This window comes from Bos javanicus, chromosome 6 (assembly GCF_032452875.1).
Source record: "Bos javanicus breed banteng chromosome 6, ARS-OSU_banteng_1.0, whole genome shotgun sequence".
Classification (NCBI taxonomy): domain Eukaryota; kingdom Metazoa; phylum Chordata; class Mammalia; order Artiodactyla; family Bovidae; genus Bos; species Bos javanicus.
In genome coordinates, this window is record NC_083873.1 from 59,659,399 (window position 1) to 59,675,703 (window position 16,305).

General features: G+C 41.5%; 1 protein-coding gene across 1 annotated transcript; it reads left to right on the forward strand.

The window, feature by feature from the left end:
• The first annotated feature begins 313 nt into the window (after window positions 1-313).
• Window positions 314-15,108, forward strand: CHRNA9 (cholinergic receptor nicotinic alpha 9 subunit). Its single transcript, XM_061419960.1, has 5 exons — window positions 314-530; window positions 850-995; window positions 1,905-2,059; window positions 9,177-9,709; window positions 13,306-15,108. Exons 1-5 carry the CDS (start codon window positions 467-469, stop codon window positions 13,845-13,847), a joined length of 1,440 nt encoding a protein of 479 aa, XP_061275944.1. The 5' UTR covers window positions 314-466; the 3' UTR covers window positions 13,848-15,108.
• Window positions 15,109-16,305: the final 1,197 nt, after the last annotated feature.

Sequence of the window (16,305 nt, forward strand, 5' to 3'; positions counted from 1 at the left end):
ATAGGGCCTTTCTGGATGGGCTACCCCATGGATGGGTCAGTTCAGCTTTTCTTAGACCCGGAACTCAGACTGAATCTACTCACTGCAGGTGTAGAAAATGCCTGGTCTGGATAGGTGGAATCTCAGGTGTGTTGGGCTCCCACCTCTCTTCCTTTGAAAGATTGGTCTGGATATTCCTAGTGAAGGTAGCTGGGGATTCTCAACTGGGGCAGCTCCCGCAGGGCAGCACTGCCTGACCTAACCCACCTGGGGCTCCTGGCATCTTACCTGCTGGAGCTGCTAGTCTCAGATTACTGATGGGGAGGGGACCTGGCAAGCTTGCTTTGTGTCTGGCAAGCCTGAGCTCCCCATCTGCTGTGCAGAGACAGAAACAGAGCGGCAGCTGTGTGCCCAGACCCTTCCCACTGCTGGAGAAGTGGGAGACGGCAGTGCCTAGACGGGGACTTATAGACACTTAGGGAAAAAGATGAACTGGCCCCATTCCTGCATCTCCTTTTGCTGGATTTACTTTGCTGCCTCCAGACTGAGAGGTAAGAGGCTGGTGGGTGTGCAACTCTCTTAGCCCAGGGATCACTTCTTTGGTGGAATGTTGGGTGGGCCAGGAAAAGAACAGACGCTCTAACTGTGAGGAAGTATTTCAGCTTCTTACAGTCTCATGCTAATCCTGTAGGGCCTGCCAGAGAAATAACTCCACTTGACCCAGAGCTTGTCCCCAGCTGATGGTAGGTAGGTAGATAGCTAGGATGGTAGGCAGGGATGATAGAACCAATGCTAGTCCTTGGTCTGTTGCTCTTTGCCTTGAAACACTCATAACACTGAAGCTTGATCCAGATCCCGCTTTTTGAGCAGCTGTAGAACCAGCAGATGGAAAATATGCTCAGAAGTTGTTCAATGACCTTTTTGAAGACTACTCTAATGCTCTTCGTCCAGTAGAGGATACAGATAAAGTCCTGAACGTCACACTCCAGATTACACTTTCTCAGATTAAGGATATGGTGAGTAACATAGTGTTGACTCTTCTGAATGGTTCGAATGAAACTAACAGTGCTTTCTAAAGGGAATGTCTTACCTGAATTTGACAGAAAATGAGAACAGACAGCTCTGTGTGCAAGATGGAGGGAGAAGGGAATTCCAGAGGAGGAACACTTTCTACAAAATTAATTGCACTAAATTACCTGAGTCTTTCCATGAACATTAACAGTCTTAGAACATCTCAAGAAAGTTGGTTACGCATTACATGTTCCATTTCTATGAAATGTGTAAAGTCAGCAAGACCATAAAGACAGAAAGAGGAGTTAGGTTGCCAGGAGCTGTGAGAATGATGAGGAAATAGTGATTTACTGCTTGATTGTCATATGATTTCTCTTTGGGAATGACAAAATGTTCTGGAAGCAGAGAATGGGGATGGTTGCATGACATTGTGAATAAACTGGAAACCGCTGAATTGCACACTTTAAATAGTTAAAGTGGTGAGTTTCATGCAATATGAATTTTATCCTAATTTTTAAAAGATGTTTTAAGATGACATACATTAATGCTCATATGTGTTTAGTTACACAAAGTTATGAAACTTCAAAATCTTTTCTTCTGTACATTGTTGATGTTTGCTGACTTTTTCATAAAAAAAATAATTCGTCAGTTGATCAATTTTCAGAGAAATTTGAGCAGTTGACCCATGCATGATGATTTAAATATTTGTCCACTTGATGTTCCAAACACTAATCAAGCAGGAAAAATATAACCTTGGCAGACAATCAAGGGGATTGATTTGAAAAAACTCTCGCTTACTTATTGGAAATAGATTAGCGCTCTTGGAATTCCTGTTTTGAAGACAGCTGTTTTACAGACAAAATGTGTTTGGTTGAAGTGTCTACTGGACAGTTATATCTGGGTTAATTGTGCAGGATGAGAGAAACCAAATTCTGACTGCCTATTTGTGGATCCGCCAAATCTGGCATGATGCGTATCTCACATGGGATCGAGACCAATATGATGGACTGGACTCCATCAGGATCCCCAGCGACCTGGTGTGGAGACCGGATATTGTCCTATATAACAAGTAAGTGCAAGTCAGTAGCTTCTCAGGAATGAACTTGATTAGGCAGAACGTAAACATAATGTGGCCTCCCTGCTGGCTCAGTTGGTAAAGAATCCATCTGTAATGCAGGAGACCCAGGTTTAATCCCTGGGTAGGGAAAATCCCCTGGAGAAGGAAATGGCAATCCACTCCAGTATTCTTGCCTGGAAGATCCCATGGACCGAGGAGCCTGGCAGGCTACAGTCCCTGGGGTCACAAAGAGTCCGACATGATTTTAGCAAGTAAACCACCACCAACCACCAAACATAATGGAAGAGGAAAGTTTGAAACATGCATGAAGTTAAGTCAATTCATGTTCCTAGATCCTGAACTGATAGTTAGAAAACCTCAGATAATAAAATAATAATGGTCATAAAAATCTTAGAGCTACATTCTCCCTTTCAGGTGAGAAACTGTATTGGAAGTCCTGTTAGTTTTCTAGGGCTACTGTAGCAAAGTACTACAAGCTGGGTGGCTTAAACCACAGGAACTGTTGTCTCACAGTTCTGGAGGCTAGAAGTATAAGATAAAGGTATTGGCAAAGTTAGTTCCTTCTGAGGCGATGAGGAAAATCTGTTCCCTGTCTCTGCCCTAGATTCTTGGGTGGTTGCTGGCAATCTTTGGTCTCTTGACTTGTACAAGCATCACCCCAATCTCTGCCTTCTTCTTCACATGGCATCCTGTTCCCTGTGTCCCTATTTCCCCTTGCATTGAAGACACCAGTCATGTTGAATTAGATGCTCACCCTACACCAATATGACCTCGTCTTTTTTAAAAAATTAAAGATAATTTTATTGTGCTTTTCTTAACACAAAAAAATTACAGACTTACTGTTTAAAAAAGATAAAGTTGTCTAAATTAAGGCACTAAGACAGAAGTAAAAATTACTCATAATCCCACAGAATATGACCTCTTCTTTTAAATACATTTAACTACTAATTACAGCTGCAATGACTGTTCCAAATAAGGTCACATTCTGAAGTGCCGGGGTAGGATTCAACACATGAAATTTTTGCAGATGCAATTCAGCCCATGACAGTGGTGCTTCCTTGTCAATGATCATGTATGGAAAATACATGTTACTGTTAAGATTAAGGGGCTTTCCAGGTGGTGCAGTGGTAAATCTGCCTGCCAATGCGGGAGATGCAAGAGACAGGGGTTCAATTCCTGGCTTAGGAAGTTCCCCTAGAGTAGAAAATGGCAACCCCCTCCAGTATTCTTGCCTGGAAAATTCCACGGACAGAAGAGCCTGGCGGGCTACAGTCCATGGGGTCACAAACTGTTAGGCACAACTGAGCTACTGAGTACATTAAGATTTAATCAGAATGGACCAGCTAAAAGCTGGCCCATGGATTTTGGACTTTGTATAGAGTGAAAGATGAACTGGACCATAAGATCACCAGTTGGCCTTTTCCTGGTCTGAGAGCAAGGGGTCTTAGTGAGTGGGCAGGTAAGGCTTCAGTTTCTAAAATTGTAAAGTGGGCATGAATCACCTGAGGAGCCTGCTAAAATACAGATTCTCATTCAGTAGGTCTGGGGTAGAGTTGGTCGTTCTGCATTTCTCTGAGCTCCAGACGGTAGTGCTGCTGGCCCATGGACCACACTTTGAGAATGAACCAGATCACTCTGTCACAACTCAGGCTCAGCTGCTCCACCTGTTGTCAAAGGGGCTCTCTCTCTTTTTATTCTGGAACTCAAGTCTCTCAGAGTTAGGAAAATTCCTCTTTGAGCAGAGAGAGATGAATGAGGAGCAACTTGGACAGGGGGACTCTCCTGGGGACTCAGCCATCTGTTGGGCGTGAGTTTCCCTTCAGGATGCCACACTGCTTGGTTGCAGCCTGGATTTTAGTTTCAGTCCCTACTCAGCTTGTCCAAGGGTCACAACCTTGTGAATCATACCTCTGATCCTGCTGACTATTCCCCACTCTGAGTGGCCAGAGGTATCTTCTGTATGCCTTCCTAAGCAAGGTAACATCCAAGTGCTAAGTCTGTTTCAGTCATGCCTGACTCTTTGCGACCCCATGGGCTGTAGCCCACCAGGTTCCTCTGTCCATGGGATTCTCCAGGCAAGAATATGGGAGTGGGTTGCCATTTCCTTCTCCAAGTACTGGTGCTTTATTACCATGGTTCACACCCTGCCCCCGCCTCTCCTCCCCAGCACACACACAAATACACACATGTAGAAGGCAAGAGAATGGGCCAGGATGTCCATCACCTCCTCCTGGAGAAGAATCAGAGGATATACTTTACATAGAACACTTAAAGCATTCTGTAAGTTCAGAATTCTCCCTGAAAAAAACAGAATGCTGGTTCTCCTTTTCCTCTTGCTTTGATTGACTGAAGCAGTGACCAGCTCTTATTGAAAGTCTTCTTTGTGAGCTGGCATGGTGACCTAAGTTAAGCCTGCCCCAGACCTCCTTTATCAGAGAAGCCAGTTAATCACTAATGAGCTCACACAAACCTGTGGTGGCTTTGGTAAATTTTGTCCCCATTCTCCATCCTTCCCCTCCCTGCCCAGATCACTGGCCTCCTTGAGATGTGTGAGTTCTGGTCCCCACACAGACCTTTCCCACTATACTGGTTCATCAATTCTTTTCTGTTCGTCTGGGTTAACTCTTTAGTCTTCTTTGCTCTGCTCTTACAGTTCTGTTTTGAATCCTCTTTTCTCCTGTGTATTCTCCTTCTCAGTAACATCAGAGTTTTACTATCAATATTTAGAGGAAACCCTAAATGTAGCTGTGATTGGATGTCATTTGCATCCCTTTGAGCAGCTGAAATGAGAATGGAAGAGAGTTAGAGTATCAGGCAAAGGAGGATCTCCAGTGATAGCTGTTGCCCTGACCCTGGTCCTTCTAGCTGAATCCCTGGACCTGTAGAATCTTCTGATCTCAGATATAATATCAGTACTTCTCAGAAACCAGTACCAAACCTTGTAGACCCCGGAATGGGCTTCCTGAGTGGTGGTAGGGAGAATAAAGAGGGGTGTAGGACAGGTGATGCAGTCGTGTGTGATAAACATAGTTTGGGCAGGAAGATGCTGAACATCTAGATTCACCATTGGTGCCTGAGTCCATGGGGTAGATTATCTGGGGACTGAGTGAGCAGGATGGTGGTGTGCCTGGAAGCTATTTCGTGTGAGGAGCAGTCGAATTGATTGATGCTTAGTTAGAAAGAGAGAGGTCCTTAGGAAGACTTGATGGCTATCATAGGCAATCAGAGAGAAAATAAGGTGGAGGGAAAAGAGGAAATTCCTCCAGAGGACAAAACCCAAAACAACAAGTAGAAGTTAAAGGGTTTTAAAAATTGCATTTTAATTCAATTAAAAGAAAAACTAATAATTTGAATAATGAGTTTTCCTAAGAGGTAGTGAGCTCTATAACAATATAATGACTCAAGCAGATATTGGCTATTAGCTGTTCAGTAAAGGAATAAATAAATTGAGGCTCGAAGTTCTGGTAGGGTTGTTTAGTATAAGTCTGTGGCCAATATAATGGTTGGTGTAAGAGACTGCAAGGATTCCTGACATTTTTAAACTAGGTAAAGAGTGGATTGCAGAAATTTCAGATGTGTGTTTATTATGAGATAGTTTTAATGGTTGGATTTTAACGAACAGGTTTAACACTTGGATTTTAGACCTAATGAGAAATTAGGTACCCTGCTGAAATCAGAAGATTTGTCTATAATTTAGCTTTAAGTTCTGCTTACGTAGCTTAGATGAAAGAAAGTGTAGGAAAACTTTCAGATGAGATTGGATATACATATGTCAAATTTGTTCAAATTTTACACTTTAAATGTATGCAGTTTATTGTATGCCAATCAATAAAACTCTTTAAAAAGAAAAAAAAAGATGAGATTAGTAGTAAAGGAGGGAGAAGAGGAAAAGGTTTGGAGAAAAATGTATGGATTTATTGTGAGACCTGTTCAGTTTGGAAGACCAAAGGAACATTCGCACGGAGATGGTCAACAAAGAGATTGCAAAGGCCAGTTTAAAGCCTGGAAAGAAGGTCAGGGATAGAGCTATCAAAACCCCTTTAAGCCCTTATAGAACTGCTCAAGGAGATCTGGAAGCACTGGTGGGCCATAGGAAACCATTGCACGTGCTGAGCTGTAAAATGATGTGATCAGAGAAACCAGGGAAATAAAACAAAGTACTGGTCATGAAGCAATTAATAGTAATGTCTTCAAACTCCTCCTGAGTAGCTGGGGTGATGTTTTCAGACAGTGGGCTCCTTTACCCTCTGGCTTTTGGTTGGGTTGGCCCAATGAGAAACATTGTGAGCAGTTGGAGGAAGAAAAGAGAGTAAGGTTGGGGCATGTATTCCCTTGCTCCCTTCCTAGAGTTATTATCTTTGGCTGGCTGTATCCTTTGACAGAAGGCATGTCTTCTATGGGAGAAGGAGATGGCATCCCACTCCAGTGTTCTTGCCTGGAGAATCCCAGGGACAGAGGAGCCTGGTGGGCTGCTGTCTATGGGGTCGCACAGAGTCGGACACGACTGACGTGATTTAGCAGCAGCAGCAGCAGCAGCAGCATGTCTCCTATCGTGGTGACCCTCTTCTGCCACTCTTCCCTCCAGGTATTGGTAATTGCACCTTCCCTTCATTTCTTCAGGCTCAGGAATGGTAATAACTCTGCTGTTACTAGTCCTAAAGTAGTTGCCCTATACTTATCTTAGTAGAGTCCTTTTATTAAATCCTCCTCAAGCTATCTAATTTGAATGTGCCATCCATTTCCTGCAAGGACCATGACTAATAGAATCGTTCTAGCTCCAAATATATTCTCTCTGACTCCCAGATCTCTTGTACCAACGTAGGATAGGTGAGTGATGCTCCAGTTCTCAATTCTTGGATAGCTAATTATATATACTTTTTATTTTTACAAAGGGTAGGTTCTGGCATTTTCAAAAATGCCATTTTGTTGTCTTCACAAGACCCACATTAAAGATCCCCTCTTTAGACCTGCATTAAAAAGTGAGCACCACAATTCAGCTGCAGTGCTTTGATTAGAGTGGACACAATCAGACCATTGCATTGTGGTACCTAAAGGTTAATAAGTAGGAAAAAACTTGTAAAACATGTCAGTTCTTAGATCTAATACATCATCTTCTAGCAATTTAACCTAAGGAAAGAGTCAGTGGATAAATGCAACAGTTTGACCACGGGGATGTTCACTGTTGCATTGTTTGTAAATGTGAAAAATAGAAACAACCATAATGCGGAATATCAGTGAGCTGGTTAAATTACTATGGCACATCTCTAAAAAGGAGTATAATTGAATATCATTTAACCATGAAAATAATGTTGCAGAAGATTATGGACAGATGAACACCTACATTTTAAAATTGTCTCAGTCTTGTTTTTGGTAAACTAACTTTTTTATTTCAAGATAATTTTACAGAAAAGTTGGAAAGATGGTACAGAGTTCCTGTATACTTTTCACACAGTTTTCCTTAACGTCATGTCTTACATAACCATAATACATATGCCAAAACTGATATAATACTATTAGTGGTGCTATTGGTAAAGAATCTGCCTGTTGATGCAGGAGAACAAGAGATGCAGGTTTGATATCTGGGTCAGGAAAATCCCCTGTTGTAAGAAATGGCAACCCACTCCAGTATTCTTGACTGGAGAATTCCATGGGCAGAGGAGCCTGGTGGATTACAATCCATGAGGCCACAAAGAGTTGGGCAGGTCAGAACGACTGAGCACACAATTAAACTACAGGTTTTATTTGGACTTCACCAGCTTTTCCACTAATGTCCTATTTTCTGTTTCAGGATCTAATCCAGCATATCACATTACATTTATCCATAATATAGTTTATAGGGAAAAAAATTGTAAGGAACAATCAGAAAAATATGCATTAAATATTAACAGAAACGTATCAGTTAAGGCTGAAAGCATTGAAAACTGACTTTGTCAAAAAAGGAATTTGTAGGAAGGATATGCTCAGCTCACTGAATTAAAGGAGAAAAATCATTGATAGGGCCTTGGAAAGAACAGACTAGGACTACTCCATAGTTCAAGACAAGGGGCTATTGAATTTTTAAAAAAATTTTAAGTAATTGATTTTTCTAGGAATCCATCATCAGATTGACTCTTTTTGGTCTTTGGGTCACTCTGCTTAATATTTAAACTCCAGGAAGTGTGAATCAGTTGGACCTAGCTCAGGTCACAAGCAAGCCCCTGGCCAGGGGAGCCTAGGGTACCTTGATCATTTCATCTGCCTTACAATGGTGGTGGAGAAAGTCATTCCCCAAAGCGAAATAGAAATTTTGTACCCCCAAAATGCCAGCCATAAATGTTGATAAAGCAAAAACAAGATATATCTAGAATAAATTATCTTTTAGATTATAGATGAATAATTTTTTCCTCTGTGTTTTTCAGATGTTCTACAATAAACATGTAAAATTCTTCCAACAGCAACAAAGAGCTACTTTAATATTCTTGTGCCCAAAGTTAACAAAACCATTTAAGCAGAGCCTCTCTGTCAGATTTTAGCCTCGTTTACTTTTTGTCTGGGTATTTGAATCATTATACCTGGACCAAGAGAATGGCATTGGGAATGGAGAGGAAGGGATAATAGGCAGAGATGCTTATTTGTTTAATTTTGGTTGCCCTGGGCTGCACGTGGGCTCTCTTCTTGCGGTGAGCGGGGTCTACTCTTCGTTGGGGTGCACTGGCTTCTCACTGCGGTGGCTTCTTCTGCTGTGGATCACGAGTTCTGTGTGCACAGGCCCAGTAGTTGTGGGGCATGGGCTTAGTTGCCTTGCAGCATGTGGGATCTTCCCAGTCCAGGGATTGAACACGTGTCCCCTGCATTGGCAGGTGGATTCTTAACCACTGGACCACTAAGAAAGTCTGGCAGAGGTGCTTTAAAGGAAAAATCCAAGAGAACTTGGCCCTGACTAGTTACAGGAGGTGGAGAAGAAGGGCAAATTAGAGTTGATTTTGGACTTGCAAGCCAGTGTACCGAGAATGGTGGTCCATTGCCAAAGACACTGAAGTGATGGGAAAAGGGCAGTGAGCTGTCTGGGTTAAAGAACTTGGTGAGTTGTCCTGGTAAGCAGCTCTCATTTTCCTCCTCTGACCTCCAGGGCTGACGATGAGTCTTCTGAGCCCGTGAACACCAATGTGGTCCTGCGGTATGACGGCCTGATCACTTGGGATGCACCAGCCATCACCAAAAGCTCCTGTGTGGTGGACGTCACCTACTTCCCCTTTGATAATCAGCAGTGCAACCTGACCTTTGGCTCCTGGACCTACAATGGCAATCAGGTGGATATCTTCAATGCCCTGGACAGTGGAGACCTCTCCGACTTCATTGAAGACGTGGAGTGGGAGGTGCACGGCATGCCTGCTGTGAAGAACGTCATCTCCTACGGCTGCTGCTCTGAGCCTTACCCGGATGTGACGTTCACTCTCCTTCTGAAGAGGAGATCCTCCTTCTACATCGTCAACCTCCTCATCCCATGCGTCCTCATATCTTTCCTGGCTCCCTTGAGTTTCTATCTCCCAGCAGCCTCTGGGGAAAAGGTCTCCCTGGGAGTGACCATACTGTTGGCCATGACTGTATTTCAGCTCATGGTGGCAGAGATCATGCCAGCCTCAGAAAATGTCCCTCTGATCGGTGAGTTCAAGTCTCTTACACTTTTGAGTCAGCTTTCTGGTGACTGAGGCTGTATCTGTGCCTTTAAACTCATAGCAATTAAGTCAACTACAAACTCAACACAGGCTCATTTAGTGTCTTCAGTTGGCATCTCTGAATGTGGCTGTTCAAGACAAAGCCGGGCTCGAGGTCTCCAGGTTTACCCAAAAGAGGAATGAGAGCTGTGTGGTTTAGAGCAGTGGTCCTTGAAGTATGGTCCCTGGACCCACAGCATCAGCCTCAATTTGGATATACAGATTGTCAGGGCCCACCCTAGACCTGCTGACTAGGGTGGGGGTAAAGCCTGCAAACTGTTTTCACAAGCTTTCTGGGTGATTCTGATGAGCTTTTTGTTAAAGTCAAAAAACCACTGGCTTTTAGGCTAAGGCCTTGATTTTGAAGTTAAAGAAATCTGCATTTGAACTCTGACTTCACCATTCCTTCCTTGATCAACCTTAAGCAATTTACTTGCTCTTTGAGTCTCTACTTCATCATCTTCAGAATTTGTGTAATTGCTACCTCACTGTGCATTGCTTAGCACAGAGCCTGGCATATGGTGAGGACTGAACCAACAGTGACTGTTAGTATCTTATCACATCACAAGGGGTTTCTTCTTGGGAAAAATGGTAAACACGATGGAAATGATGAGCTAGATTTTTAAGCCTGCCATCTACCCTTGATAGAATAATTCTCAACCTTTATTAGGTATAATAGGTGTGAGAGACTTAAAAATGCAGGTAACTGGTGGTCCAGTAGTTAAGACTCTGTGCTTCTACTGCAGGGGTGTGGGTTTGATCCCAGGGCAGGAAAGTTCCACCTGCCATGAGGCTCAGCCAAAGGAAAGAAAAAGAAAAAAATACAGGTTCTCACAGCAAAAGAGGTTTTTAAAAAGCAGTCTTGGACAAGATTTGGGAATCTGAGGTGATTCTAAAGTAGATCACATTCTCAAACATCTGCAATAATGAAATGTTCCTCCAAGGGCACTGTGGCTGCCATCACTGCCTTTCTTTTCCTTCCCTCCTAATACCTTTAATACCTACTTCCTGCCACCAAGGATAACACCCAGATCCACCACCTCTGCCTCAGTGACTCATGTTGTAATAGATGCTTTCAAGAATCAGAAGCTAGATCTCGTTTTTAGTTCTGTAAAGCAATCAGTAGGGGGAAATTTCAGAACACCAAGAGACTTAGTGACCAATATAAAAGAGATATTATACTGCCTTTTCTCTCCTGAATGTAGTATTACCCATCTGAATAACATTCAGATGTTATTACGTTGGTTTCTCTGTTTGGAGATTTCTTCCTTGTCATGTTTCTCCAGGCAAGTCACACACACACACACACACACACACACAAGCCACACACACACACACACACAGACTTGCACTTGCACTCGCACTCATGCACATCTTTTTGAGAAATAGTCACAGAAAGTTCTCTCTTTTCTCATCACCACTAATAAAGAGGAAACGGTGTGTTGGTTCTTTCATTACTTCTCCTAAGGCAGAAATGATTGACAGTGATGACATCCAATCATAACCCTGTTTGAGGCAGGATCAGTAGGCAGATCCTGCTCTCTGCTTTACCAGCTAAAGTCAACAGCAAGCTGGCTCAGTTTCTGAAGCAAGGTGTCTCAGAACATGACTCATAAATTTTATAAGCATTACTTTTCCTGTGATAATATGAAATGTATCTTTTTAGGAAGGGTACACATAGATCTTTCTTGAGAGTATTTAATAGTCACAACTTGTTATTTGTAGCACCTATGAAATAGAGTTCCAGTTTTAAGAAATGTATTTACATTTCCTGCATTAAGTATAGCATTTGATCCAGGCTTTTGACCCATAGCCTTTGCAATGTTAAGAAATATTTTATTTTTAGTTTACTCAGAGCTTTTAACAAATAATAAACAGATGATAAATATTACCAAATGTATTGTTTTCATCTGTAAAGACAATCATGTGTGTTTTTTCTTTTCCTGTATTAGTGTTGTAAATTACAGTTTTCTGTTGTTGAACTAAATCCTTCTTTATCATGATGAGTTATCAATTAAAGACACCATAGATTTAATTAGCCAGTAATTTTTATAGGAGTTTCTCAAATGTATCTATAAATGAAATGGCCTTAAAATTTCCTTTCTTGTTTCTTTTAGAGTCAAGGCTAAATTTATTTCATGAAATGAACCAGTTAGGCAGTATTCCCTCTTTTCTATTTTTGAAACAACTTGCATTAAGATATGAGTTATCTGTTCCTTAAAAATTCAGTGAAACTCACCTGTAAAACCTTTTGGTTCTAGAGCTTTTTGGAAGATGGGTGGGTAGAGGTATTTAATTCCTATTTCTATTCAAGCATTCTTTCTTCTTAGACTAAATTTGACATCTTCTAGATGATAAAGAGTCTGCCTGCAATGTGGGAGACCCAGGTTTGATCCCTGGTTTGGGAAGATCTCCTAGAGAAGGAAATGGCAACCCACTCTAGTATTCTTGCCTGGAAAATCCCATGAACGAAAGAGCCTGGAGGGCTACAGTCCCTGGGGTCACGAAGAGTCAGTCACGACTGAGCAGCTAACACATGTATTTATAGAAATTTCATCTAGGTTTTTGAATGTATTATCATATAGCTACTTGTAATGTTATTTTATTGTTTTCTAAATTTCTATCCTCTTATTTTTTCTATTGCATCCTTTTTCTCTCTCCTACCACTATTCCATGAATGGCCTTATCAAATGTTTATCAGTTGTGTAGCTCTTTTCAAATAACTTGTTTTTGTTCATTTTCTAGGTTCTTTGTTCTGTATTTCGAGAATTTGTTAACTTATCTTTATTGTTTCCTTCCTTAATTTTCCTTTTTCATGACTATTTGCTTTTTGCAATCACATATTAAAGACTAATAAAGACACAATATCCCCTTTCTTCGCCAGTAAGAGTGAGATTCCATATTAACAAGGTTTAATGACAATTCTGGGAACTGACCAAGATCATTCATTGTTTATTTGTTTTGCTGAATGTCGAAGTTTTTCACATAGTGATAGCAAAAACTTACAAATCTTTTAACTCAAGGAAGAGGACAGTGCTAAAAACTTTTCCTGTCTTTTTTCAATTAAGCTTCACCTTAGTCTTGTGAGTTAGATATGAATATTATAGTCATTCTATAGAGAAGAAAGCTGAGGCTTACCAGAATTATATAACTCCCTGTAGGTCACAAGTCTACTGAATGACAGAGCTGAGATTTGAACTCAGTTTTATTCAAAAGTCTATATTAGTCACTATTAATGTGTACAACTTCCAGTTGTTTCTTCGTGAGTCAAATATGAGGACAGTTTTCCCCCCTAAATATATATTTATTTATTTGGCTGCTTCGAGTCTTAGCTGTGGCACGTGGGATATTTCATTGCAGCACATGGATTTTCTAATTGAAGTTCATGAGCTTAGCTTCTTCGCTAAATGTGGGATCTTAGTTCCCCAACCGGGGATAAAAACCACGTCCTGTGCATTGCTAGATGGATTCTTAACTGCTGAACCACCAGCGAAGTCCCTTGAAGACAGTTTTAAGCTAACTTGGTTGCTGTTATTTTCCCAGGCAAATACTACATAGCCACGATGGCCTTGATCACAGCCTCCACTGCCTTGACCATTATGGTGATGAATATCCACTTCTGTGGGGCTGAGGCCCGGCCAGTGCCACCCTGGGCCCGGGTGGTCATCCTGAAATACATGTCCAGGCTCTTGTTTGTCTACGACGTGGGTGAGAGCTGCCTGAGCCCCCACCAAGACAGGGAGCGAGACCGTCTTACGAAGGTTTATGACAAACTTCCAGAGCCCAATCTGAAAACATCCAGAAATAAAGACCCTTCCAGAAAGAAGGAAGTGAACAAACTCTTAAAGAATGACTTGAGGTACCCGGGTGAGAACCTGGAGGATGGTGACAGCTACTGTGCACGGTACAGAGTGTTGACGAGAAATATTGAATACATCGCCAAGTGCCTCAAAGACCACAAGGCCACCAATTCCAAGGGGAGTGAATGGAAAAAGGTTGCAAAAGTCATAGACCGATTTTTCATGTGGATTTTTTTCATTATGGTCTTTGTGATGACTATTTTGATCATAGCAAGAGCAGATTAGTGAGCATTTGATATGTGGGAATAAATCAATATAAGTCCCTGTGATCTACTCTAATGCACTTCCAAATCAGAAATATCTATATCCATATTTACACACAGATACACAAATATAAATAAATTAGGGGTTATGCTGTCTTTACTTTTTATTTTTAACTTCAGATCAGTATTATAGCAGTCAGTTTAAATTAAGCAGGAGGTTCAAAATTTCAAGGGCAAGACAATGAAGGAAATAGAGAAGGGACACTGCTATATCCTACCAGAGTGGTAGGTGGCTTCTAGATCACACAATTATTCTCTCCTTCAGCAGTGCAGTTAACAAAGCATACTGCATTCTGTTTAAAATTTAAAGCAAAGCCAAAGAAATTGAGTTCCCCCTTACCCCCTACTGCTGCTACTGCTAAGTCACTTCAGTCGTGTCCGACTCTGTGTGACCCCATAGATGGCAGCCCACCAGGCTCCGCCGTCCCTGGGATTCTCCAGGCAAGAACACTGGAGTGGGTTGCCATTTCCTTCTCCAATGCATGAAAGTGAAAAGTGAAAGTAAAGTCACTCAGTCGGGTCTGACTCTAGCGACCCCATGGACTGCAGCCTACCAGGCTCCTCCGTCCATGGGATTTTCCAGGCAAGAGTACTGGAGTGGGATGCCATTGCCTTCTCCTGGCCCCTACTAGAACATGCTTTTAAAAAAAGGAAAATCGTCATATATTCCTTAGTGTTAATTTAAGTCTCCATGTTACCTTTCTCATTTCTCTGGTGCATTTCAAGCTGTATTTCAAATGATGGAATAAAAACATTTTGCACCACATAAAGAAAGTCTAAGGATTGGCAACTCAGTGGGGGAAAAGAGCTTTCTTTGTATTGATGATGTCATATATGTTGGTTATGTTTTATACGAACCTTAAAGATGAAGTCATTCCTACATTTAGCCTTGGGTTTAAGTAAGATCACCTGCAAACTGGGCTGATTTTGTCATTCATTCAGCTATTCACCAAACATTTATTTTCTCCTACCTCTAATAAAGCTAAATGATTCACATTTGAAGTGGATGTTGTACCAAATCTCATGCACAGGTCTGATCCTTGCTAATCTTTGCCACAATTCTGTGAGCTAGGTGGACAGGTGTTTCTAATCACCTTTCTCAGAGTAAGAAGCTGTCTCTGAGGAAGGTGGGTGTAAGTGACCTGCTTCCGCATCCACCTAGGTGGTAAGTAGAGCTGGGAGATAAACCCTTGGCCCTGCGAGTCTAGGCCAGGTCTGCTAAAGCCACACTGCTTTTTGGCTGAGACAGATCATGATTTAGGATGGTAGTGATTGAGAGATTTTTTTTTTTTTAAGATTTTTTTGATGTGGATCATTTTTAAAGTCTTTATTGAATTTGTTAGAATACTGTTTCTGTTTTATGATTTGGTTTTCTGGCCGTGAGGCACGTGGGATCTTAACTCCCTCACCAGGGATCAAAGCTACATCCCCAGGATTAAAAGGCGAAGTCTTAATCACTGAGCACCAGAGAAGTCCTTGAGGGATTCTTGTTCTTAATTCTGAATTTCTGCTCTAAATTACTGTCTGTGCTTCTCCAGTTTTTTCCTACTTTGAGTCAAATATGTCTTCAAATTTCCTCGCTTGCATCTTGATTAAAATGATCCAAGTGCTAATACACATGACCTAACTTCCAACCCCTCAATTATTCTTTTACCAATAAAAGACAAATGAGTCAACATGGAGAGAAGACAAGGGTTAAGCTAGAAAAGAAGGATGGTGTTTGGTTTAAACATATACGGTTTTTTTTAATTTTCAATATTTATTTTTTTAATTTTATTTTTTAACTTTACAATATTGTATTGGTTTTGCCATATATCAAAATGAATCCGCCACAGGTATACATGTGTTCCCCATCCTGAACCCTCCTCCCTCCCCATACCATCCTTCTGGGTCGTCCCAGTGCACCAGCCCCAAGCATCCAGTATCATGCACCGAACCTGGACTGGTGACTCGTTTCATATATGATATTATACATGTTTCAATGCCATTCTCCCAAATCATCCCACCCTCTCCCTCTCCCGCAGAGTCCAAAAGACTGTTCTATACATCAGGATCTCTTTTGCTGTCTTGTATACAGGGTTATTGTTACCATCTTTCTAAATTCCATATATATGCGTTAGTATACTGTATTGGTGTTTTTCTTTCTGGCTTACTTCACTCTGTATAATAGGCTCCAGTTTCATTCACCTCATTAGAACTGATTCAAATGTATTCTTTTTTAATGGCTGAGTAATACTCCATTGTGTATAAGTACCATAGCTTTCTTATCCATTCATCTGCTGATGGACATCTAGGTTGCTTCCATGTCCTGGCTATTATAAACAGTGCTGCGATGAACATTGGGGTACACGTGTCTCTTTCCCTTCTAGTTTCCTCAGTGTGTGTGCCCAGCAGTGGGATTGCTGGATCATAAGGCAGTT